The 24,827-nt window shown below is 42.5% G+C and overlaps 1 protein-coding gene across 1 annotated transcript in view; it reads left to right on the top strand.

The window, feature by feature from the left end:
- Positions 1-2,071: 2,071 nt before the first annotated feature.
- Positions 2,072-24,827, top strand: part of LOC122057887 (glutaredoxin-like) — a 37,162-nt gene continuing 14,406 nt past the window's right edge. The window contains exon 1 of the mRNA XM_042620236.1: positions 2,072-2,241. Coding sequence (XP_042476170.1) covers positions 2,186-2,241 — 56 coding nt within the window. The 5' untranslated portion in view covers positions 2,072-2,185. The remainder of the gene's footprint in view (positions 2,242-24,827) is intronic.

Here is a 24,827-nt window from a genome sequence, read left to right as displayed (position 1 = left end):
ATTGCGGCTGCAGCCTCCATCTGGCCACTACACGTTCTACAACCCACCGCTAGCAAAGTCTCTCTCTCTCTCTCTCTCTCTCTCTCTCTCTCAATAGAGGGTTAGGGATGAAGGCATGAGGATCCCCCTAACGCTCTATCTTCAATGGAGAGATGGAGAGACAACGGGGGAGAGAGAGAGAGAGAGAGAGAGAGAGAGAGAGAGAGAGAGAGAGAGAGAGAGTTTGCCATTGATAGTGGACTCATTCCTGATTGATAGAGATTCATTAGAAAATATTACGTAGTGATAATGTCTCTTGCCTAGGCGCGAAGGGTGCACTAGCACCTCCTGCTCTCTATCTCTCTCCTTGTGCGAAGATTCATTAAAACATATCACCTAGTGATAATGAGTGAGAGATGCTGAGACACCCTTTGCTCCGAGGTAGGAAATTGCTTCCCAAAATATTAATCAATAATTTTCTTGAAATTCTTTGTCACGGATAAATACATCTGTAACAAAGAAGGAAATATTACCAATTGCCCCTAGCAAAAAAATAATCAACTTTTTCTTAAAGAATATATTTACCATGGACAAACCTGCCTTGGCAAACAACAATCAATGTTTTTCATAGAAGTTTTGCCACAAAATCCAATCTATAGCAAATAAAATCAATTTTTCCCATAAATCCTGTCCATGGGGGTGCAACTCGAGTTCACTAAGAGACTCGAGGTGTAAGTCGTATTCTTGGGTGTCACGCTGAATAGCAAAACCTATGAGATTGCACACTAAAACACTGCAAGCTCCATCATTTTCTTTCACTTATTCATTGTTTTATCACCTCTAATAGATTTAATAAGGACAAGCACTCTCTTGTCTGTTATTTGGGTAAGTTGAAATGAGTGTGTTTCACCATAGTAAGCCAAATCCTTATCTAATTTTATATGTTATAATATGATTACCACTTTTATTACCCAAAAAAAAAAAAAGATCCCAATTATTCCTCTTCTAAGTGATTGTCCTTTCTAGCAATCTTTTACTTTTAATGATTATCAAGGCTCCATTTGGTTGTAATGGGAATTTAAGGGGAAGGGATGTGAAATTTTCATACTTTAAAAAAAATGTTTATAATTATTACCCCATATGATTATATAAACTACTTAATTTTTTTAACGATATTTAGTAATGATATATTTTACATATTATTGCAAAGGGTTTTGGATGAAAAGTAAAGTGAAATTTTATAACTAAATATGGAATGATTGAAGTTAATGTGTAAGGTCATATGGGTAGTGATTCTATATATATTTTTTTAAGTATGAAAATTTCATTTTCCTTACAACCCAACATATAGCCTAAGGTTATGAACCTAATTTGTAAAAGCTCTTGTGTAATTCCATAAAATTCTGATGCTGGTTGGGTTGCTACGTTGCTTCATAGATCTCAATTTATTTTGGCGTTATAAAATTTTGGTCAAGATGGATGTGAGCAACCAATAAAGGCAAGGGGAATTTTGCAAGGGCTGCATGGACGAGAGCAATGATGGCATAGAATCATTTGGTTTTGTTTGATTTATTCTCTTCATTTTATCATCTTAAAAAGAAATACATTATAAATGTAGAATTTGTTTGATTTATTCTCTTCATTTTTATCATATTAAAAAAAAAATGCATTCTAAATATATAATTTATTTTAAATAAAAGATCCGCTCCAATTATTAGAACGCCCAACAATACATCCGACAATTGAAAAAGCCTAAGGCACACGTCTATATGATATGATGAAGTGTGTGTCCAGAATCCAGATCCTCCCAATCGTAGGAGGCCTAATTGGACGCTCAACTGGTTGGAGAGAGAGAACCGGATCCAACTAAACACAGCCTAAGACTAGGACCCATTTTTTCCTAGCCAGCAGTCACTCACCCAACGAGCCGTCCAGGGAAAATTTTCCTGGTCCAAGCCTGGTTTCTGTTACAGCCACATGGCCGGCGGGTGGGCTGCGGGGATATTCGCATAGAATAAGGGGACGCTCCAAGTCCACGCGTCATTATAATGCGATATCGGCCATGCTGCTGCTCTCTCACGGTGGGGTCCATAAACATAATAAAGATAGGGTTCCAAACAATAGAAAATATTGAGAACTGAGATCGAGTTCAGAGCAGAACCAGAGAATTCGCAGAAAGTAGAGGAGAGAGACTTTGAAGATTGAAATGGCTTTGGCTAAGGCGAAAGAGACCGTTTCATCCAACCCGACCGTCGTCTTCAGGTACTCTTTCCTCTTTTTTTAGATTTGGGTGTTTCAAGGGAGTCTACTTTTAGTTCTTCTCGATTTTGCAATTACAAACTTTGTTCTTGAGCTTCTGGTGAAAATTCTTGAGATTCTTCAGCGATTTTCTGTTGCTTTTCTTAGGTTTAATTGTGAATTGTGATTACAAGCGTAAGGATGATATTTATTGTGGATTATTGAGATTTCTCTCACCAAACAAGGCAATACGTCTTGAACTAATGCAAGATTGAATTCCCATCAATGTAAGGCTGCGATTGTGGATTGTTCTCTTGATGGCCCAATTTCCAGTAACTTACATTTTAGGTATTTGGATTTGAGCTGCAAAGTATAGACATGAGAACCTCTTCTCTATGCGATGCATTACAAGTTTTAAGCATATATACAGTACCAAACTTGCACGTGTATATTTTGTTTGGTGGAGAGAGAGGATTTGTTGGGAGAAAAGGGGAGGGGGGGAGATCGTGGAGAGAGAGGAAATGTTGTTTGGGATCATGAGCCTTGGATCTACCTCAGTAATCTGGACATCATAGTAGCCAAATAGATTTCTTCCTACCTAGAAGGTCTGATAGATTGTTATGTTAAGGACTATAGTGTTATACCAAGGGAGAGCCTAACACACAACATAGATTAGTGGTCATGGGTATGTGCCTCTAAACACAGAAGCGTAAGAAAGGTGAGCTTATTTGCCTTAGGATAAGGTGGTGGAGCTTGAAAGGAGATACTTTGAAATTATATACTGATAAAACGGTCAAACAAGGAAAATGAGAATTTGAGGGAGACACGGAACGAGATGACTACTTGTATTAAAAAATATTGCTAAAGATGTCCTAGGAGAACCGAAAGGAAAAAAATATTCCTCTAGGGAGACTTGGTGGTGAGATGATGAGATTCAAGTAGCCATTAAGACTATGAAAGCTAATTTTAAGACATGGCAAAGGACTAAGGATGTAGAGGATCTACAGAGGTATAAATTTGCTAAAAATGAAACTAAGAATATTGTGGGAAAAGCAAGGGCGAAGAAATATGAAGGTTTTTATAACGATCTAAGCAAAAAGGAAAGGGAAAAAACTATTTATAATATAATTAAAATAAGGGAAAGGAAGAGTAGAGATCTTGAACATGTTAGATTTATTAAAAGCTAAGATGGTAAAGTACTAATAAGAGATGATGACAGTAAGGAAAGATGGAAAGTTTACTTCTCCAACGTATTAAATGGAGACAGTTCGAGTAATAGTGTCCAAGAAGACTGCCATACCCATCAGTATACCACATGTCATTGATATATACAAAAAATCATGGTGTTTGAAGTTAAAGAAGTTAAAGAGGATGAAAGTAGGCAAGACACAAGGCCTAGAAGAGGTCTCCATAGAAGTGTACAAGAGCTTTGGAATCTGTGTGATGCGGTTCTGGGTTTCAAAACTGGAATCGGTTTGCTTATGGGCCCATTCAATTAAGCAAAAGCTCAAATCTAAGGTCGGTGATAGTTTTGTAATAAATCATGATTTAAAAGAGGGTTGTTAGGCACGTAAAGAAGATGGGACACCAAGGGAAACACTATTTATCATTTAAGGATAAATTGGGAAGCAAAGTTAAAGCAAAGGCTAAGGGGTAATAATAGGGTAAAGGAAGGGTGTTGGAAAGTAGGGGTGAAATTCGTTAAATCAAAAGAAAGAGTGGTTGTCTTCAACCTCACGATACTGGTAGAAAACCAACGGTAAAGGGAAGCTCGCGATGAGGAGATATTGATGTAGCAGCGTTACGAAGGGTCAACCCAAACCCGCTCCGAAACCCGGACTAAGAACCAAATCCAATTTAGGATCAAAGTTACTGATTTGGGTTCAAAATTATTAGAATATGCTAGGATTTTATTTTATTTGAGAATATTTATCATCTTTTATTTGAGGTTGTTTCCTATTTGAGTCCTTATTTGCTTCTTATTCTGTTAGCTTAGGTTTAGGAGATTTTATTTCTATTTTAGTGTTTACTTTAATTAGAAAGTTTTAATTTAATTTTATTATAAATTAGACATGTAATTCAAGGGAAGGAACAGAATATGGAAGATGAATTAATTTGAGAAACCTGTATGGCTGTCCTCCCCCCTTCTTTTTCTCTCTCCTTCCTCCCTACGAGATTCCTTCCCCCTCTGTGCGATCTTCTCTCTCTTCTTCTTCTCCCACCCTTCCTTCTTGGTGCGATCACCCTCCTTGCCCCCCCCCCCTTTCTTCCTCTTCCCTGCGACCTCTCTATCTCCCTTCTTCTCTTTCTTCTTCCTTTCCTTTTCTTTATTCCTGATTTATTCTCTTTAACCTAACTGTTGCTCTGTTTTCTGGGCAGCATTGCATACCACAAAGTTGGATCACTCTCCCTTGATCCATCTTCTTTCCTCTGAATTTTTTTATTTATTATTTTGTGTGTGTGTGTGTGTGTGTGTGTGCTTAAACCTGCTTTAGGGGCGACCAATACCTTCTGATATGAGTCCTTAATAATGCACCAAACATGGAAGACTTTGACCTGCAACTAAACGGTTCTAAGACTTCCGCTGGGTTCTGTTTCAGGGGTCTCATTTACTTTTCTTGATTGCTACCTCCAGTGATCCTTTTGTGGGTTTTAGAGTACTAAGAGTTGGGCGTCCTTTTGTGGGTTTTAGAGTACTAAGAGTTGGGCGTCGAAAGCGCATATTCAAGCCAATTTTTTTTTCAATAAATAATCAAATTAGGCAGAAACCCTGACCGAATACCCCCTTCGCCTCCTCTGACGGCCTCTACCGTCGGAAACTTCCCTGCTCCTCCTCCCCTAACCACTGCTCCTCTCCAACCTTCGCCCCCCAACCCCCTCGCCCCTCCCCCCTTCTCCTATTGAACCTGCAGAAAAACGCTTCTGGACCTCCGTAGTCACCTCCACTTCTCCTTCCTCCTTCCCTCTTTCACCTACCTTACCTCCTACTGCGGGTCACTCTTTGCATTTCCATCCTCCAACCACCCACAACTCTATACCGATGGGTCCTTGCCTCTGAAATCTCCAAATGGAAAAATTGTGTCGTTGGGTCCTTCCTTGGTAGTAGACCTCCCTTCTTTGTGGTCAAAACCTCGCTGCTTAACCAATGGAAACCCGCCGGTGCTATCTCCTTCATGTTGGAGAATGGTACGTTTGTATTCAACTTCGCTGCCACCAATGACCGCAGCGATGCCATTGATGGAGGTCAGTGGTACGTCGAAAAAAGCCAATTTTCCTCTGTCAATGGGATGAATACCTATCATACTCCAAATCTGAACCCAAGTCCATTCCCCTTTGAGTCATTTTCCCCAACCTTCCCCTCCATTTTTGGTGTGTTAAAGGCCTCAGTCTCATCAGTTCCATCATAGGCAAACCTCTTTACTCCGATAAGAGAACAAAGGTTATGGATTGGCTATCCTATGCTAGAGTTTGTATTGAAGTCAAAGTCGATCAGATTCTTCCCTCGAAGATCACTGGCATGGATGGCGAAGGCTTCTCCTTCGATCAGGAAGTCAAATATGATTGGTTGCCTCCAACATGCACTCTATGCAAATGTTTTGGGCATACAACCGCCCTCTGCGTAAAAAATAACTCCGTTGTCGAGGATGAAGCTATCCGCCCCTCAACCGATGATCCAGATGACTCCCGGTTCATTGTGCAGACTTATAAAAGAAAAAATAGAAAGAAAAAAATTCAGATCAAAGTACAAATCTGCCGCCGGCGAGTAGCCCTACCGCTGCAATTGAAGGAAACTCTCCTAATCCTCAGACCGTTGGTCTCCCTTGTAATACTTTGACCGCTAGTCCAAACCAGTTCTCGAGCCTTTCGCCTAACGATGATGTTGATGGATCTGAAGAGAATCATGCCTTTCTCGCCTCTTCGTCCCTGCATGCCCCCTCTGTTGGTTCTGACCTTGCTTCTTCGGTGAATCCCACTCTGAGCCTGGTGTCCTTTGGTTTCCCCCCTCCTCCGCTGCTCCCTCTCCCACCTGGCGCCATTCCATTGGCCACTTCTCCGCCTCCTTCCCCCTTCTCCTTTTGTTCTCTGTCTCCTGCTCCTTTATCTGAAACCTCGACTTTTCTTAAACCTAACCCTGAAACCTCTGAACCGTACGTCCCAACTAAACCAATTGAACCATCTGAACTGCCTTTCTATCCTCTGAACAACTTCATTCCGGTTCAACTCTTAAATACCTTTTCGAAATTTCCCTCAGACCACCATCTCTACCCGGGTAACATTTACAACCAAACCCAAGCCCCATCCAACTGCCCCATGTCTTTGGACCGACCCAACCAACCTTCTCCTATCCATCCCTGCCAACTTGACCGGACTCTTGCTCCTTGCCTACCCGTTCCTCTCGCTGCCACGGAAGCTCCGACTGCTATTGCTGCTTGCCTGCCCTGTTGCGACTCCGTTATCGTTGATGACTCCCTGAGTTCCACGTTGGCATTCGTGACCTCAGGTGATCCTCCCATCCTGCCCCCTGGTGACTCGAGACACCCGTCTTCGCCGCTGCCATGCTCTGCTTCCCCCTGCGAAGCCCTCGCCTCCTTCGGTGACCGTCGTCCCCCATCCTGCTGTTGATCTTGATCCTGATCCTGATGCTGCGATTTTTCTATCCGCCGATTGTGATCTGATAGTCTCTCTCCACCTGACTTGTGGCATCCCAGCCAATGATGCCGCCTTGCTCGCCCCTGCGGGTCATCTCCAACATTCTGCTCCCATTTTTTATCCCCTGATCAGCCCTGTCAGGTTGACCTTGGAGGGTCCTTCCGTTTGCTTCATCAACAAGCCGGCCTTAGAAGGTTTTGCTGCAAGCTCCACCAATAATTTGGCCTTGGAAGGCCCTGACTCTAGCTTCACCAACTCGGCTTCCCTCTTTGTTTGCACTTCTCAACTGACAGAGCCTCCTCTTTTGGCCTTGGAAGGCACTGTTAATCCCACTCAGAATTTGGGTAATCCCCTGATGCCTCCAATTACACCAGTTGGATTACCTCCTCACGATTCTGATTTGGCCTTGGAAGGCCCTGCCACAAGCTACATCGACGTCTCTATCAGCATTTCTTGCCTGACAGAAGATCAAGTTTTTTCCTTGGATGGTCCTGTTGACTCTACTGGGCTCCTTCCAGATGATGCTCAGTGCTGTGCCACCCTGGGGGCTGTGAACTCCGATTCATCTTTCCCTACTATCACCCCTCCCCCCAATCATCCTTCAAACCTATTATCCCAAGACCCTACATTATCCAATACCCCCTCCCCCTCTCCTTCCATTAGCCTCACTTGCCAACCCTCATCCTTCCCTAACTCCCCTAGCCAGCCCACTCACCCTCCTTTGCCTATCTCTTGGGGTTCCAAAAAGAAGAAAACTCTGCACCGAGCCTCCAAAGCCTCCCTGCGTTCCAAATCAAACCACACTTCTAAATCCAAGTCAGCTGCCAACCATAATCCCAAGCAAAAAACCTCATCCAAGCTTGCCTCCTCAGGTCCTCCCTCTCACTCTTCCGAGCATTTGTTGCCCTCTCCCTCTAGTTCTAAATGACTCCCTGGACCATTTGGAATGTCCGTGGTCTCAACTCCTTGTCTAAGCAAGCTGAGATCCGTTCCCGGATTTGATCCTCCGAGTCTAACCTCTGTTTCCTTCTCGAAACCCAAGTTCTAGCAGCAAATGCCTCTCGTATTGCTTCTTCCATTGCTCCCTCTTGGTCCTTTGCTGCTAATTATCTCTACAGCCCTAATGGTAGAATTTGGATTCTCTGGGACCCTTCCTATCTCTCTATCTTCCCCCTATCCTCCTCGGACCAAGTCATTCACCTCTCTATTTCCCACTCTTCTGGATCCTTCATCTATTTCTTCTTGGTCATCTATGCCCTCAACCTTGCCTCTTGTAGACTTCCCCTTTGGTTTGATCTCCTCTCCTTTGCCCCCACCACGGGCCCTAGACCCTTGGGGATTGGGGGTGAATTTAATGTTATCCGTTTCAGCCATGAGAAACATGGAGGCAAACCCCAGTGACTCTTTAGCTATTGACTCTTTCAATGACTGCATTGATGATCCGGTTCTCAATGATCTTAGATAGTTTGGTACCAAGCTTACTTGGCATAACCGAAGAGTTGGCAATCTTCGTGTTGCCTATAAGCTAGATCGTGCTCTGGTCAATGAAGCTTGGCTTGGATCTTTCCCTTCTTCCCATGCCTATTTTGATCTTCCTAGAGTTTCTGATCATAGCCTCATTGACATTCATGTTCTTCCCTTCTGTTCCTTTGGCCCTACGCCCTTCAATTTCTTTGATATGTGGACTTCGCACCCAGATTTTCTCCCCATTGTCCATGATACTTGGTCCATTCCCATTTCCCCTTCCCTCTCCCCGCTTATTGCTTTTTCCAAAAAGCTCAAATCTGTGAAAGCTGTCCTTAAGCACTGGAACTCCACTGCCTTTGGCAACATCTCCCCCCGTGTCTCCTCTTGTCAAGAAATGCTCCTTGCCATCCAAGCTAGAATCTAGCTTGATCTGAGGAACCCTGTCCTGGCCTTGGAGGAGCAATCCACCGCTTCTGAGCTCTCCTTGCTCCTTGCTCCTTGCTCCTTGCTCCTTGCTCCTTGCTCCTTGCTCCTTGCTCTTTGCCCAAGAAGAGAGTTTCCTTAAGCAGAAGGCCCGTATCAAGTGGTTAGATTTGGGTGATTCCAATTCTGCTTTCTTTCATCATTCTCTTAAAGCCAGACACAATGCCAACACCATTCCAAAGCTCATCTCTCCTTCTGGTGTCCAGCTCATAATCCAGATGAAATTAAAGCTGAAGCCGTTTCTCATTTTATTGGTATCTTCTCCCAGCCTAACTGATGGGGACATCAAGACGTACAACCGAAAGAAGAAGAAGACCCAACCTTCTTTGTGGGAGGATTAGAAGGAGGAAGAAAAAAAGAAAGAAAAGGAAGGCTCGGTCCAGCCTTCCCAGCGCTAGATCGAGCCCTCTCCTTCCTTTCTTTGCCAAGATTGTGTGGCCCCCACCAAATCTGATATGTAATTTTAATTCCTAGGATTTTGCCAAGATTGTGTGGCCCCCACTAAATCTGATATGTTAGTAGTTTTATTTCCTAGGATTTTGTTTATTTAGGTCATTGAGTTAAGTAGGAAACTAAATAACATTCCTATTTGTTTTTTTTAGGACACTTCTTTATTTATGAGATTATGTTCCTAGATTAGCCTTTTCTTTTTAGTAATTATCCTATTATTTATGTAAGGCCATTGGCCACAATGAAAATTAATGAATGAAGAATATTGAAGGCAAAACAGCCCCCAAACCGCCCCCCCCCCACGATTTCTCTTTCTCTCCCCTCTCCCTTCTCTCATCTCTCACTCTCGGTCTCCCTCTGTTTCACGGGTCTTCTCTCTCTCACGGCTCTCTCTCTCATTCTCCTTTCTCCCTTTCTCACCCTTCATCCTTCTCTTTTCTGTTTTCTGTCTTTCCTGTTGCTGCGGCCCTATTACAGAAATTGTTCACCATCATTAGAGATTATCTCCATCGAGAAAACCCCAATTGGGATGCTGCTGGAACTTCCCCAACAATCGGAATTGCTGTTCTTCATCAAGTAGGTTGGGCTGCAACTCTTTATTTTGGAGGACTTCGACTTCTTCTTTACTCCTCAGACCAAGATAGCTACAAGGTAACTAATTAAACTAAACCCTTCCCACCTCCATATATCCCTGTTACATGTTGCAGCCCATTAACATTGAAACTAGCCTATGCCCTTTTGCTTATGTCTATTTTTACCCATTGTTTTAAGACGTTTCGTCACTGTTATGTTTCCAAAACCTTTGCTGATTTTTTTCTATTTTAGTTGGCTGTTAGAGGACATTGATTATTTGCATATCTTATACCTAACATTCGTATGACGTTTGTTCCCTTCCCCATGTCCCCACTTGAAGCTTAAGTAAGAGTTTATGTGTTTTTCTGCCTAGATTATTATTGCTTTTTGCTACTTTGTTTATTAGTCTCATTCTATTTTGCATGCTTAATCTTATTTGCTGAGTTTCTTTTTGTCCTATCCACCTAAGTCCCTTGAGTTATCCCTACCTAGTTTGTTAATCTTGTAGAAGACCTAGTGACCTAGGAACCCCCTACATCATCTTGGTATCAGAGCATGGTTTTGTCTAGGTTTAGGATAATTAGGTACTGTTGTCCCTTGTTTACATGTCTTACCTTTTGAGGTCTAGTCTCTTTCACCATCTGTCCGTGGTCGAGTCTGAGCTAACAGAGCGATACCATAGATTAGAGGACACTCTTTTCTTTCTTAAGTTAGTGGGACCAAATAGCATTGGACGTTATTCCCTCCAAAAACATATACTTGAGAGGGAGATTTCTGACCTCAAGATAGAGAGGGTTAACTACTTGTCTCAATTGGAGACTCTGAGTAGACCTTGGGTCTTTGGTGGCAACCGTACCTTTGGCTGCCCATCTCTTTATGTCCACTCGTAGTGGTAGAGCATACTAGGATATGTTTGACCCCCTTAGCACCTCCACCCAGTCTGAGCAACTGGTTGAATTCATAAAAGCCGTTCAAGCCATACAAGAGACGTAAGCTGTCCATCTCCAAGCCCTTACCAATAAGTTGGCTGCCCTCGAGACAAGTGCCCAAAATCCTGATGGACGGCAAGACCGTAACACAACTGGCACTGAACCTAGGGGCAGAGGCTCTAACCCTGAGGAAGTAAACGAAAATAACCAGACTGATGGTTATGACCAGATAGGGGATAAATTCCAAGGCCTAAGGCGTGGTAGGGATCAGGGTAGGGGTCGAGGCCCACTGCCAAGACGCCAAACCCAATATGGAGATGATGAGGGCTATGAGCACCATGATAGGGGCTTTGATGTCAAACGGATGATTAAGGTTGATGCCCCTACCTACGATGGTCAGATTGATGCTAGGATCCTTCTGCATTGGAGCAAGTAGATGGATAGGTACTTCGATTTCTATGATATGCCAGAGGAAGTCCGCTACCGATTTGCTAAGTTCAAGCTTAGTAGAGTTGCCCAGGACTTCTGGACAGACCTAGAGTACCAGGAGGACCACCTAGGACTAGAGCCAATCAACACCTGGGTAGAGATGCAAGAGCAGCTCAAGAGGGAATTTTTGCCTATCACTTATAGGCTCTAGTTGTTGAATGAGATGAATACCCTAAAACAAGGGAAGTTGACTGTGACCGAATATATGAGCAAGTTCAATGAATTAAAAATTAGAAGCCGTATTCGGGAGGATGTTGAGCAGACACTATCCAGATTCCTTACCGGGCTCAACTCCAAAATTCAGTTTCGTATGGCACCCCACCTAGTGCGAGACGTTCCACAGGCCTTCAGGATAGCCCTTGAGGTGGAATCCTCCATCAGAACTTATTCTCAGAGGAAGAGCTTCTAAGTTGGGGAGTCCCCAATTTAGAAAACCACCCCAAGGCTTAACTGGATTCCCAAAACCCCCTGTTGCACCACAACGTCAATTTGACAACAAGGGTAAAGGAATTTTGGGAGAAGCACCCAAGAGTAGTGGGCAACAACAGTGCTTCAAGTGTCGTGGGTTTGGTCACTTCTCCAGAGAGTGTCTCAATCTTTAGGAGAGCAAACCCTTGAAGAAAGTGACTAAGAGGGTTTTCAGGACCATGAGTATGAGGACCATAGACCAGATGAGACCATATTTGATGAGGACACCGAGGAGGCCGGTGACCTCAAGCTTGGCATTGTGCATTGCATGGTCTCACAACCTAAGAGTAGCGATAATTGGCGACGAACTAATATTTTCATCACTTACACATGTCATTAGGGCAAGAACTGCCGCGTTGCCATAAATAGCGGGAGTTGCATGAATGTGGTCGCTAAGAGCGTTGTTGCTCGAATGGACCCCAAACCTGAACCCCACCCCAAGCCTTACAAGGTTGCCTGGGTTGATCAGTCCACCATTCCCGTTAATCTGAGGTGTTTAGTTCCCCTACACTTTGCAGGATATAAGGATCGAGTGTGGTGTGATGTCCTAGAGATGGATGTTGCCCACATCATTCTAGGTAGACCCTGGTTATATGACTGGGATGTCACCAATTACGGGAAGTCTAACACCTATGTCTTTGAGTTCAAAGGGAAGATCAGATTGACCCCCAGTGCCCCTAAGGAAGTTAGGGTTCCAGAACACAAGGGAAGTACATCCAAACAAACCCCCACCAAAACACTCAACATTTTAAATCAATAACAATTTGAAGGAGAGTGTCACGAGTCAGGGGTGATTTATGCTCTAGTTGCTGTACAGAGTAATATCGATAGGTCACGCTTATTCACTGAGGCTCCTAGAGAAGTGCAACCTTTATTGAGGAAATTCGAGAGGTTATTCCCTGAGGAACTACCTGATAAGTTACCGCCTATGCGTGACATCCAGCACGCTATTGACTTAGTTCCAGGATCCTTTCTCCCGAATTTACCCCATTACCGAATGAATCCCAAAGAACACGCCGAACTCAAACGGCAAGTGGATGAACTGTTGCAGAAGGGATTCATTAGGGAAAGCCTTACCCCGTGTGCTGTACTTGCCTTGCTCACACCAAAGAAAGATGGCACCTGGCGTATGTGTGTTGATAGTAGGGCCATCAATAAGATCACCATCAAGTATAGGTTCCCTATCCTTAGGCTTGATGACATGTTGGATATGATGGCCAACTCTTCGATCTTTTCGAAGATTGATCTCAAGAGCAGGTACCACCAGATTAGGGTTAGGCCTAGAGATGAGTAGAAGACAGTCTTCAAGACGAAGGATGGCCTTTTTGAGTGGTTAGTCATGCCTTTTTGCTTGTCAAATGCACCTAGCACCTAGCACCTAGCACCTAGCACCTAGCACCTTCATGAGGATAATGAATCAAGTGCTTCAACCATTCATTGGCAAGTACCTTGTGGTTTACTTTGATGACATCCTCATCTATAGTAAGACCTCGTCTTCCCACTTGGATCACTTACAGAAGGTTTTTCATGTGCTCTTACAAGAGAAACTCTATGTCAACCTCAAGAAGTGCACCTTTATGAGTGATCAAGTCATCTTCCTGGGATTTGTTGTGTTAGCTCAGGGAGTATCTGCTGACCCTGAGAAAGTGAGAGCGATTGTAGAGTGGCTTGAGCCAACTAACATTCATGAGGTACGAAGCTTTCATGGTTTAACCACTTTCTACAGAAGATTCATCTACCGATTTAGCTCTATTATGTCTCCTATCACCGATTGCATGAAAAAGGAGTTTCAATGGACTAAGAGTGCGACGAAGGCCTTTAATGAGATTAAAAAGCTTATGACTGAAGCTCTAGTCCTGCGCCTTCTAGATTTCTCTAAGGTCTTCGAAGTGAATTGTGATGCATTTGGTATTGGGATAAGTGGTGTCTTAGGACAAGAGGGCCACCCTATTGCCTATTTTAGTGAGAAGCTTAATGAAGCTAGGCAACAATATTCCACATACGACAAGAAATTCTATGCGGTTGTCCAATCATTGCGCTATTGGCGACATTATCTTTTACCGCAAGAATTCGTGCTATTCTCTGACCACCAAGCTCTGAGATACCTGAGTGCCCAAAAGAAACTTAACCAGAGGCATGCCAAGTGGGTTGAGTTTCTCCAAGAGCACTTTTGTACTCAAGCACAGACCTGGTGTCGAGAATACGGCTGCGAATGCACTAAGCTGGGTGAACATATTCCTTATTCGCACCAATGCTAGGAGTCGGGCTAGTGTGCTACTCCAGACAATGACTGTAGAGGTTGTAGGGTTCGAGCGGGTCAAGGACCAATACCCCACCTGTCCTGATTTTAGTGAGCCGTTCACTTCCTTGAGTGAAGGCAACCCAGTTAACTGTTCGGGCTACCTACTTAGGGAGGGCTTTCTTTTTAAAGGAAGCAAGTTGTGCATTCCTAGGACTTCACTCCGAGATTTCCTAATCTGGGAATTGCATGCTTGGGGAGTTGCTGGCCACTTCGGTCGCGATAAGACCATCACCCTTGTTGAGGATCGATTCTTTTGGCCAGGACTGAAGAGGGATGTTGCTAGAGTTGTGAGTCGTGCTTGGTCTACCAAGAACTTCGAGAGGCCATTATTCTGTTTATGTGATTGTTGACCGCTTCTCGAAGATGGCCCATTTCATCCCATGCTCTAAGACCTCTGATGCATCCATAGTAGCCAAACTTTTCTTTAATGAGGTTGTCAAGTACCATGGGTTACCCCTCACCATAGTGTCCGATAGGGATGTTAAGTTCACTAGTCATTTTTGGAGGACCCTATAGCGGATGATGGGCACGAAGCTCCGTTTCTCCTCCGCTTTCCACCTGCAGACAGATGGCCAGACCGAGGTTGTCAATAGGAGCTTAGAGAATTTATTGCGTTGCCTCATTGGAGAGCACCTTACCAGTTGGGATCGAGTCCTTAGCCAGGCTGAGCTTGCATATAATAGTTCTAAGAACCGTACCACTGGTCTGTCCCCCTTTGAGATTTGTTTAGGATACCAGCCTCGGGCACCCATAGACCTTATCCTAGTTGTGTCTAGCTCTAGGACCTCCCATTTAGCCGAATCTTTTGCTCAGCATATACATGATTTGCATGCAGGTATAAGGAGACAGATAGCACTAAGCAATGAGCAATACAAATTGAAGGCAGATGTGCATAGAAGACTACAAGAGTTTCAAGAGAGCGATATGGTGATGATAAGAATCAAGCCGCAATGTTTTGTTAGGGGAAAAGCGAGCAAGCTACATGCTCGTAACACAGGTCCGTTCAAGGTACTCAAGAGGATAGGTGCCAATGCGTATGTTCTTGATCTGCTAGCTAGCATGGAGATCAGCAATATTTTCAATGTTGAAGACCTAGTCCCATACCATGGTACCTCAACCTTTACCCCTTTCTATCTTGATGACCTTGGAGACTTTCCTTTCAACATTGATGAGACTTCTGAGCCAAGCCAACCACTTCCCCCCACCTCATTACCACCTGTGCCTAAGGTCACGAGAAGAACTGAAGAAGTTGAGGAAATCCTTGATGAGAGGATTGTGTTCACACACACTGGAGGTTCTAGAGAGTTCTTAGTCAAGTGGCATGGACGTCCGGAAATTGACAACACCTGGATCACAATGCAAGAAGTCTAACAACTCAACCCAGGCCTACTTGAGTTACATGAGCTTTAATTCACCGAAGGTGAATTCTTCCAAGCTGGGGAGAGTTGATGGGGACATCAAGACGTACAACCGAAGGAAGAAGAAGACCCAACCTTCTTTGTGATTGGAGGATTAGGAGGAAGAAAAAAAGTAAGAAAAGGAAGGCTCGGTCCAGCCTTCCCAGCGCTGGATTGAGTCCTCTCCTTCCTTTCTTTGCCAAGATTGTGTGGCCCCCACCAAATCTGATATGTTAGTAGTTTTATTTCCTAGGATTTTGTTTATTTAGGTTATTGAGTTAAGTAGGAAACTAAATAACATTCCTATTTGTTTTTTTTAGGAAACTTCTTTATTTCTGAGATTATGTTCGTAGATTAGCCTTTTCTTTTTAGTAATTATCTTATTATTTATGTAAGGCCATTGACCACAATGAAAATTAATGAATGAAGAATATTGAAGGCAAAACAGCCCCCAAACCCCCCCCCCACGATTTCTCTTTCTCTCCCCTCTCCCTTCTCTCATCTCTCACTCTCGGTCTCCCTCTGTTTCACGCCTCTTCTCTCTCTCATGGCTCTCTCTCTCATTCTCCTTTCTCCCTTTCTCACCCTTCATCCTTCTCTTTTCTGTTTTTTGTCTTTCCTGTTGCTGCTGCCCTATTGCAGAAATTGTTCACCATCATTAGAGATTATCTCCATGGAGAAAACCCCAACTAGGTTGCTGCTGGAACTTCCCCAACAATCGGATTTGCTGTTCTTCATCAAGTAGGTTGGACTGCAACTCTTTATTTTGGAGGACTTCAACTTCTTCTTTACTCCTCAGACCAAGATAGCAACAAGGTAACTAATTAAACTAAACCCTTCCCACCTCCATATATCCCTGTTACATGTTGCAGCCCATTAACATTGAAACCAGCCTATGTCCTTTTGCTCATGTCTATTTTTACCCATTGTTTTAAGACGTTTTGTCACTGTTATGTTTCCAAAACCTTTGCTGATTTTTTTCTATTTTAGTTGGCTGCTAGAGGACATTGATTGTTTGAATATCTTATTTGGTGTTTGGATTGATTTGTGCTGAACCTAATATTCGTATGATGTTTGTTTCCTTCCCCATGTCCCCACTTGAAGTTTAAGTAAGAGTTTGTGTTTTTCTGCCTAGATTATTATTGTTTTTTGCTACTTTGTTTATTAGTCTCATTCTATTTTGCATGCTTAATCTTATTTGCTGAGTTTCTTTTTGTCCTATCTACCCAAGTCCCTTGAGCTAACCCTTCCTAGTTAGTTAATCTTGTAGGAGACCTAGTCACCTAGGAACCCCCTACATCACTAACCCTCCCCCCTCTTATTCCCCCCTCCTCTTAAACAAGCTGGTTCCTAAGGATCTTATCCCTTCCTTGCTCTCCATCCCCTCTAATGAGGAAATCCTTTCTGCCATCTTCTCTCACAAGGCCAATAAGTCCCCTGACCCTAATGGCTTCAGTATGGGTTTCTTCTCCTCATGTTGGAATATCATTCGTAATGATCTCATCCTTGCTGTGAGAAGCTTCTTCTTCAATCCTTCTCAAATAAGCGGAATTAACCAACCTTCCTTTGTCTCATTCCTAAAATGGAAGGCGCTGATACCATGAATGACTTCAGGCCAATCTCGCTCTGTAATCTCCTTTACAAATTCATTGCTAAAATCTTGGCTAATTGGATTGGGAAAGTCATTGATTCTCTGGTGAGCCCAAATCAATCTGCCTTCATTGCTGGGAGGAGTATCGCTGATGGCATCATTCTTTGTTACGAGATTGTTAGGGGGTTTGATAGGAAAAATCATTCCCCCTTCGCTCTCCTCAAAATTGATATTCATAAGGCTTTTGATTCCATCGGCTGGGATTTCATCTCTAATGTCTTGCTCCAAATGTCCTTCCCCCCTTCCTTTGTCCATTGGATCATTTGTTGCATTTCCACCCCCTATTTCTCTGTTCTTGTTAATGGTAGCCCCGCTGGCTACTTTCTTTCAGGTCGGGGTATCCGCCAAGGCTGTCCTCTTTCCCCCTTTCTTTTCTCGCTCTCTCTCGAGATCCTGTCTCGCTCCATCCAATCGGCCTCTGATCTTTCTCATCTTTCCCATCCCCAAGTGCAAGTCCCTTTGTCTCACTCATCTGGCATTTGCTGATGATATCATGATATTCTCTAAAGCTGATCCTCTTTCCATCACTTCCATTATGTCCTACCTCCATTCCTTTGAATCCCTCTCAATTCTTCGTATCAACCTTCTTAAATCTAATCTCTTCCTCTCTGGAGTCTCCTCTGGAACTCAATCCCTCCTTCTCGGTATCACTGGGTCCTCCTTGGGCTCCCTCCCAGTCAAATATCTGGGCTTCCCCTCATTTCTCTGGGCTTTCGGCCCATCTCTGCTCCCCCTTGCTTGATCTCCTCTGAAAGAGGCTTTAACTTTGAAAAGATAAGCTCCTCTCCTATGCTGGTCGTCTTGTTCTAATCAAATCTGTCCTCCATTCTCTCTATCTCTATTGGTCCGGAATTTTCGTCCTTCCAGCATCTTCAATTAAATCCATTGAAAGCCTCTTTTGTTCCTTCCTCTGGAAGGGTTTTGACTCCTCTAAGTTCCTCCATCCTTTGTCTTGGGATAAGGTTTGTCTGCCTAAGTCTGAAGGTGGCCTTGGTATTAGAAGGATCAAAGTGGTCAACTCTGCGAGTATTTTGAAGCTCATCTGGAAGCTCTTCTCTAAGCATCGCAGTATTTGGGTCAATTGGGTTTACTCCTCCCTTCTTTCCTGGAACACTCTTTGGACCTGCCCTTCCCCCTCCAATGCCTCTTGGATTTGGCAAAAAATCCTCGCCCTCTGACTGCTTGCCCTTTCTGCTTGCTCCATCACCATTGTTAATGGGCAATCGACCTCCCTTTGGATGGATCCATGGCGCCCGTCGGGCATCCTCTCCTCTCTAGTCTCTCCTAGGACCATCTACTCCTTGGGTCTTTCCTCTTTCTCCCCTATCTCCTCCATCCTTTGGCCTTAGGGCTGGACTCCCCCTCCTTCTTCCCCGCCTCTTGCGGATCTTTGGGCCTCCCTCCCTCCCATCCCGCCCGGTCATCGTGGTAGGGAGGACAAATGTGTTTGGCTCCCCTCTTCCAATGGGCTGTTCTCTGCTGCCTCTACTTGGTCCTCTGTGAGATCCTCTGGCCCTGTGGTTCCCTGGCGTAACTTCACCTGGTTCAAAGGCCACATCCCCTGCCATAGCTTTACCATCTGGAGATGCCTCTCCAACTACCTCCCCACGCAATCCTTCCTTATCCACCGTCACATCTCCGTCAATCCTTCCTGTTGCCTTTGCCCCCTCGGTCTTGAAGATATTCCTCACCTTTTCTTCACCTGTCCCCTTTCCTCATTGGTTTGGAAAACTATCCTTGCTCGCTACTGGCCCTCCCCTAGGCCAATTCTCCCTTTTGATAGGGAATGGATTTGGGTTGATATGACTTTTGTTGGATCCTCCATTTGTGATACTATTGGCAAGTTAGCTTTCTCCACTACTATAAATCATCTTTGGATGGAGCGAAACATTCGTAGATGGTCTACCAACTCTCGTTCCCCGGAGAGGATTTGGAAAGCCATCTATTTTGATGTTTCCTCGAAAATCCATTCCCTCCATTCCATTCGTGCCCGGCCGATCCTCCCTTCCGTTAGAAATGCCCACATAATATCCTCCTGGAACCTTATGCCCTCCCTCGCCTCTTCCTCTTGATCCCCACTCTCCTTCTCCCTTCCCCCCTTCTTGTGATGGTGCTGTTCGGGTTCCTTCTTATGCCCTCGAGGTTGTTGCTTATTTTGGTTTTCTGTTGCTTTTGTTTTGTTCCCCTTGGGGTTGGCCTCTCCTTGTCGGCTTAGGCCTCCCCTGCCCCCCCCCCCTTTCTTCCCCGGTATTTTCTTCTCTCTTTGCGTATATAATTTTATTCATCCAAAAAAAAAAAAAGAGTTGGGCATTCAAACTTGGAAATTTGAGAAGTTTGGCTGATGGGTTCGTCTGCTGGATCGACTTGAGCAGATCTGGTTTCTGTCTCTTGTCTTGGCCGAAGGTTAAAGACAACCTCATAAATGGGGATTTGTTTTAACTTTAATAATTCTTCCCATATTAATGCCCCTCTTTTACCCCTTTTATTACACCCTGCCACTAAGATGTTTTTGCTATTCCCAGTTTGTCCCTAAACAATAAGTAGTAATCCCTTTTAGTCCCTTGGTTCTTTAGTTGTTATTAACCCCTTCAGAGTTCTGGTATATTACAGGATTGCCACTTGATTCTAAACTTCATCATCATATTTACTGTTTTGCCCCTGACCTTAGACCTAAATCATTTTAGTTCTTAAGTGGGCCCACAGCCATCCTAGTTGGGTCCCTTGGGACCCACCGGCCCCGCAGTAGATATCCTTCGAGTTTCATCGATTCAGCCCAAGATTTCAGGCAAGGCATTGCAAAGGGTGTTCTAATGATTCCAGCAAGGCTAATCGCAGACATCAACAGCACAAGGGGTATTTGATTCCTGAAATCAGATCTGGGTATCGTCACAATCATGGGTTTCTTCAAAGGCTCGAAACATCACAGCAAGGAAAGCATTAGGCTGTGTAACTCTTAAGGGTTGGCTCGCCCTTAGTTGATGATTCAACAACCCAAAACTCAGGAATAAAGGAGTACATTTGAAGGTTCTGCAATCGTGTTGTTGCAGGCCCAATAATAATGGTGATGAAGATTAGTCTAAGCAGCAACCAGCGAATCAACATGCAAATAAAAAAATAGACAACGGTGATTAAGAAGAATGGAAGAGGGAGAGAGAGAGAGAGAGAGAGAGAGCAATGGGGGGGGGGGGGGGGAAGAAGGTCTTACGACCATGGTTATGTACCTACTTGGCATCATAAACACTCAAGAGATTCATCCTATAAAGCTTGTTTAATAAGTTGGGTTACATCCTTTTTATACCAGACCGAGATTAAAACTTCCTAGTTAAAGACTAAAAACTGAAATAGAAATAAAATCTCTTAATATCTCCTAAAATCTAGACTAATAAAATAAAAAACAAAACAAAGCTCAAATTGATAAGTCCCTACTTAAGTGAAAATACCAAAATAAAAGATTGCAAATATTCTCCAAAATAAAATAATTAAATATTTCCCAAATAAAATAAATCCTAAAATATTTTACTGAACCCAAAATTTCAACCGGACCAGGTTCGTCTCAGTAGAGATTGGTAGACAGATCAACTTGGCTTAGTGTCGATTCTGCATCACTGTGGTTTATCTTGGCTAACCAAGTTGTTTAATAAGATTATTAGCGCAAGAAAAATGCTAGATGAATGGATGAGAATCATTGTGGTTTTAACTTACAAAAATAAAGGTGATATTAAGAGCTGCAATAACTATAGAGGCATAAAACTAATGAGTCATACTATGAAATGGGGGAGGATTATTGAAACCCATTTGAGGAAAGAAACTATTATTATGGAGAACCAATTTGGTTTTGTGCCTGGAAGATCCACGAGGAAGATCCATGGCAAAAGCTATTTACCTAAGAGACTCATGAAAAGATTTAGAGATTGCAAGAAAGATCTCTGTACAGTCTTTACTGGCCTAGAAAAAGTTTTTGACAAAGTCCCTAAAGATTTAATTCGGAAAGTACTAGAGAAGAGAATTATTTCAAGTAAATATGTGGACATAATTAAAGATATGTATGATGGTGTAGTGACTATCAAAGATATGGATGATGTTGTAGTGACTATTTTACCAAAAAACAAAGTGGTGATTAGTGTAAGAACTGTGTGTGGTGGGGGCTTAAGCCGTTAAGGTAATGAATTCCCAATTACAATTGGATTGCATTAAGGATCTGGAAATCAAAAGGTTTTAAGATACGTAGAACAAAGACGGAGTATATGGTGTTTAACTTTAGTTACAGGAGGACGAATAATGAGTTGGTGAAAATTGATGGAAGGGACATTCTACAAAGTGATTATTTTAGGTATCTGGACTCAATCATAAATAAAGAAGGTGATATAGACAATGTTGCTTCACAAAGAGTTAAAATAGGATGGATGAAATGGAGAGCTGCATCCAGAGTGTTCTATGATTGATGTATTCCTTTAAAACTTAGAAGGAGAATTTTCTTAGACAATCATATGACCGGCTATGATATATGGTGTGGAATCTTGGACAATTATAAAGCATCATGTAAACAAACTCAGTATAGCGGAGATGATATTAAGATGGTGGATGAGTAGTAAAACTAGGACAGATAACGTAAGGAACTATTATATTATAGCTAATTTGAGAGTAGCTCCGATATGATAAGTTACGAGAAAGTCGTTTGAGGTGGCATGACCATTTTCAACAGAGGCTTTTGGATGCTCCAGTACGGAGTGATTTGATTCAGATTGAAGGAACTAAAAGAGCTAGAGCAGACCTAAAATTACCTTAGGAGAAGTGAGGAAAGACATGCTTAGCATAGGCCTTGTATCAAGTATGGCGTCGAATAGAGCTGATCGGAGAGCAAGGATCCATATAGTCGACCCCATTTAGGTAGGATAAGATAGGATTTCGTTGGGTTTACAAATAAGGGAACTCTAATTGTAGCAAAAGGTGTTAGTTTTCTTAGGAGTCAGTTACGTTATGTTAATTGGCTCGTCTTGTTGCAACGGGTTATGTACAAGAGTACGGAATGGACTACGATGAGACCTTTGAATCAGTTGCAAAGATGACCACTACCATTGTTCGTACCTACATTGCTGTTGCTGCAGTCAATCAGTGGCCCAATTGTTGTTTTAAATTGTCAAATAGAAAATACTTATTTACTGAAATCTGATTATGAGTTATTAAATGGTAATAAGATAAATAAAAATTTGCATTTTTAGACAGAGTCCCTATAGGACCAAAAAAAACCATGATTGTGGTTCTAATAATAATAGAAGCAACCATCAATGATTATAAGTTTTGCTTTATAGCTTCCTCTCCTGCTGTAGTGTGCTATGCCCAAAGAACAGTTTTTTCCAAAGGAATTGTTTCTGGAGAGAGAGATAGAGAGCAAAAGAGACATGAGAGGGAGAGAGGGATGGGGGGAGGGGAGAAACATATGGGAAGGAGAGTGAGAAAGGGATGTAAAAGGGTGTAATGGGGAGAGACCTAACTTTTCAGAGAGAGAGAGAGAGAGAGGTGAAGAGAGTGTTGATTTGAAAGAGGAGAGAGGAAGTGACATGGGAAGAGAATGAGAGTGGTAATTATATTATGAAATAGAGGGTATTTTTGTCTAATTAAAAAGTATACCAAATAATTAGAAGTTCATACTATATCTATATATATATATATATATATATGGTATCAGAGCCATAGTGGTGATGAATTCAGTTTATTTTGTTTTGCAAATCTCTTTTCTTTTGTGTAATTGTTTTATTTTTAGTGTTTTGACGGTGTTTAAGCCTTTGGACTGTTGGGAGGAGTGGCAGAAGAGTGTAAGACTACGTTTGTGCCCGACTTAAGTTGGAAATACCCTTTCAAATGATTAGATCTAGGAGGCTACCCCAAGTTTAAGATTTCTCAAACAATGAATCGTTTTTCCTACTCCATGTCGATGTGATCGGCAGGTGAGGCGAGCACAAGTTTTAATGTGCTCCATTATGATGAACAAATAACGAACATAGACAAAAGACTTCAAAATTGGACTATGCCCAAAATTTTACAAAGAGAAGTATACCAAAATGACTGGCAAATATATTTTGAGACCATTAAAACCGTTGAACAAACCATTAATTTTACAAATGAAACGCAAGAAATCACCCTTTTTTATCCCAGGTCTTTACAAGACCATCTCAAAAGCAATTTAATTATGTCCATATCGTCCTCGTTCAAGTGGCCATCAAACCCCTTCACCGTGAAGGCCTTAACACTTCCATGTTATTGGCCTTACGTGACCAAAGATTCTTAGATTTCGATGATTCCCTTCTGGGAGCCATTGAGATTAGCCTTTGTTATGGTCCTGTCCATTTTAATGTTTACCCGGATATGTCCATAGCACTCAGATTCAAATATTTTACATTCCTTCAAAATTAATCTTAAAACCCATGGATACAGAATGATGCACGGATCAATTCCTATTGCTATCCTTCATCGTATCAAATACAAACCAATGAAAACTGTCAAACCCTGAGAGCCCTTAAATCAAAGAATTATGTTCCCTGCAAACCTTTCACAACTCCAGAGTTTTACCAAAAACCTTCTTCAAAACCAAAATATAACAAATACAAGTAGCCTTTCAAGGCACCTAAAAATCAAAGAAAGTCTAAACCAGACCAAAATCCCCATGGATGTTTTCGATGTGGCAAGCCTCGCCATATCGTCAAATATTGTCGTGTGTCTAAACTGATTAATTCCTTGCAAATTTCTGAAGAAAACAAAACTCAAATCCTTGCTCTTCTTCAAAAAACATCTTCTTCTGATGAAAAAGATTACAAATTAAACCAAGATAAAGCTTCTGAGCATTCTATCTCCAGCTCAATTGATAATGACTAATTCCAAGCCTGTGCTTGTGATTCTTGCATTATTGGTTTAAGTTGTGAAGATTGTGCTCCCAAATCTTTTCGCATGTTACGAGCATCTCCCCAATCAAACATTTTTGAATACATTGATAATTTAACAGATCCCGAACACAAAAAGGCGTGTCTTGAACACCTCAAGCAAAATATTAAAATCAAACCACTGTCCAACCTTATAATTTACAAAATATACTTCACAAATTTGATAAAACACAAATCTCAGCCCCTGACCATTCCACTCGAATCAAAACCCTTGAGACCACTACTGCTACTCTGCAGCATGAAATCAAAATTATCAAACAACAATTATCCCTCCTATCTTGGCAAACACCTCTGCAAAACCCTACAACCAAAGAACCAATTCCTAACGAACCTTTTGAAAATCCTTTTGCTAATGACAACCCTTCTCCAGGGTTTGTCCTTAGTATTTCTTCCCAAAATTGGTACATCCACATAACCCTTGTGGTCAATACCTCTTTCAAACCCTCAACCATTGCTCTTGTTGATTAGCTGAACTGTATCAATAAAGGCGTCATTCCAACCCAGTACTATGAACGTACTACCCAGCAGCTTGCTACCGCAAATGGGTCCGTGTTGAATGTCCAGTACAAATTATTCAACACCCATGTCTGCAAAAATGGTCTTTGCCTCCCCTAAACCTTTCTTCTAGCCAAAGACCTTGATCAAACTATCATCCTCGGTCAACCGTTCCTTGAAACTCTTAAACCTTACAAAATTACTCAAGATAGTATAACTACCAAGTTTCAAGGCCAAAAGGTTGTTTTTCCTTTCATACAAGCTCAACCTTCTATTAACCAAAGTTCTAATAAAACTAAACAATTAAATTTTCTCAAAACT

The sequence above is a fragment of the Macadamia integrifolia genome, chromosome 12 (assembly GCF_013358625.1).
Source record: "Macadamia integrifolia cultivar HAES 741 chromosome 12, SCU_Mint_v3, whole genome shotgun sequence".
NCBI lineage: Eukaryota > Viridiplantae > Streptophyta > Magnoliopsida > Proteales > Proteaceae > Macadamia > Macadamia integrifolia.
Note: the sequence above shows the minus strand (reverse complement) of the source record. Positions and strands in the feature narration are given on the sequence as shown.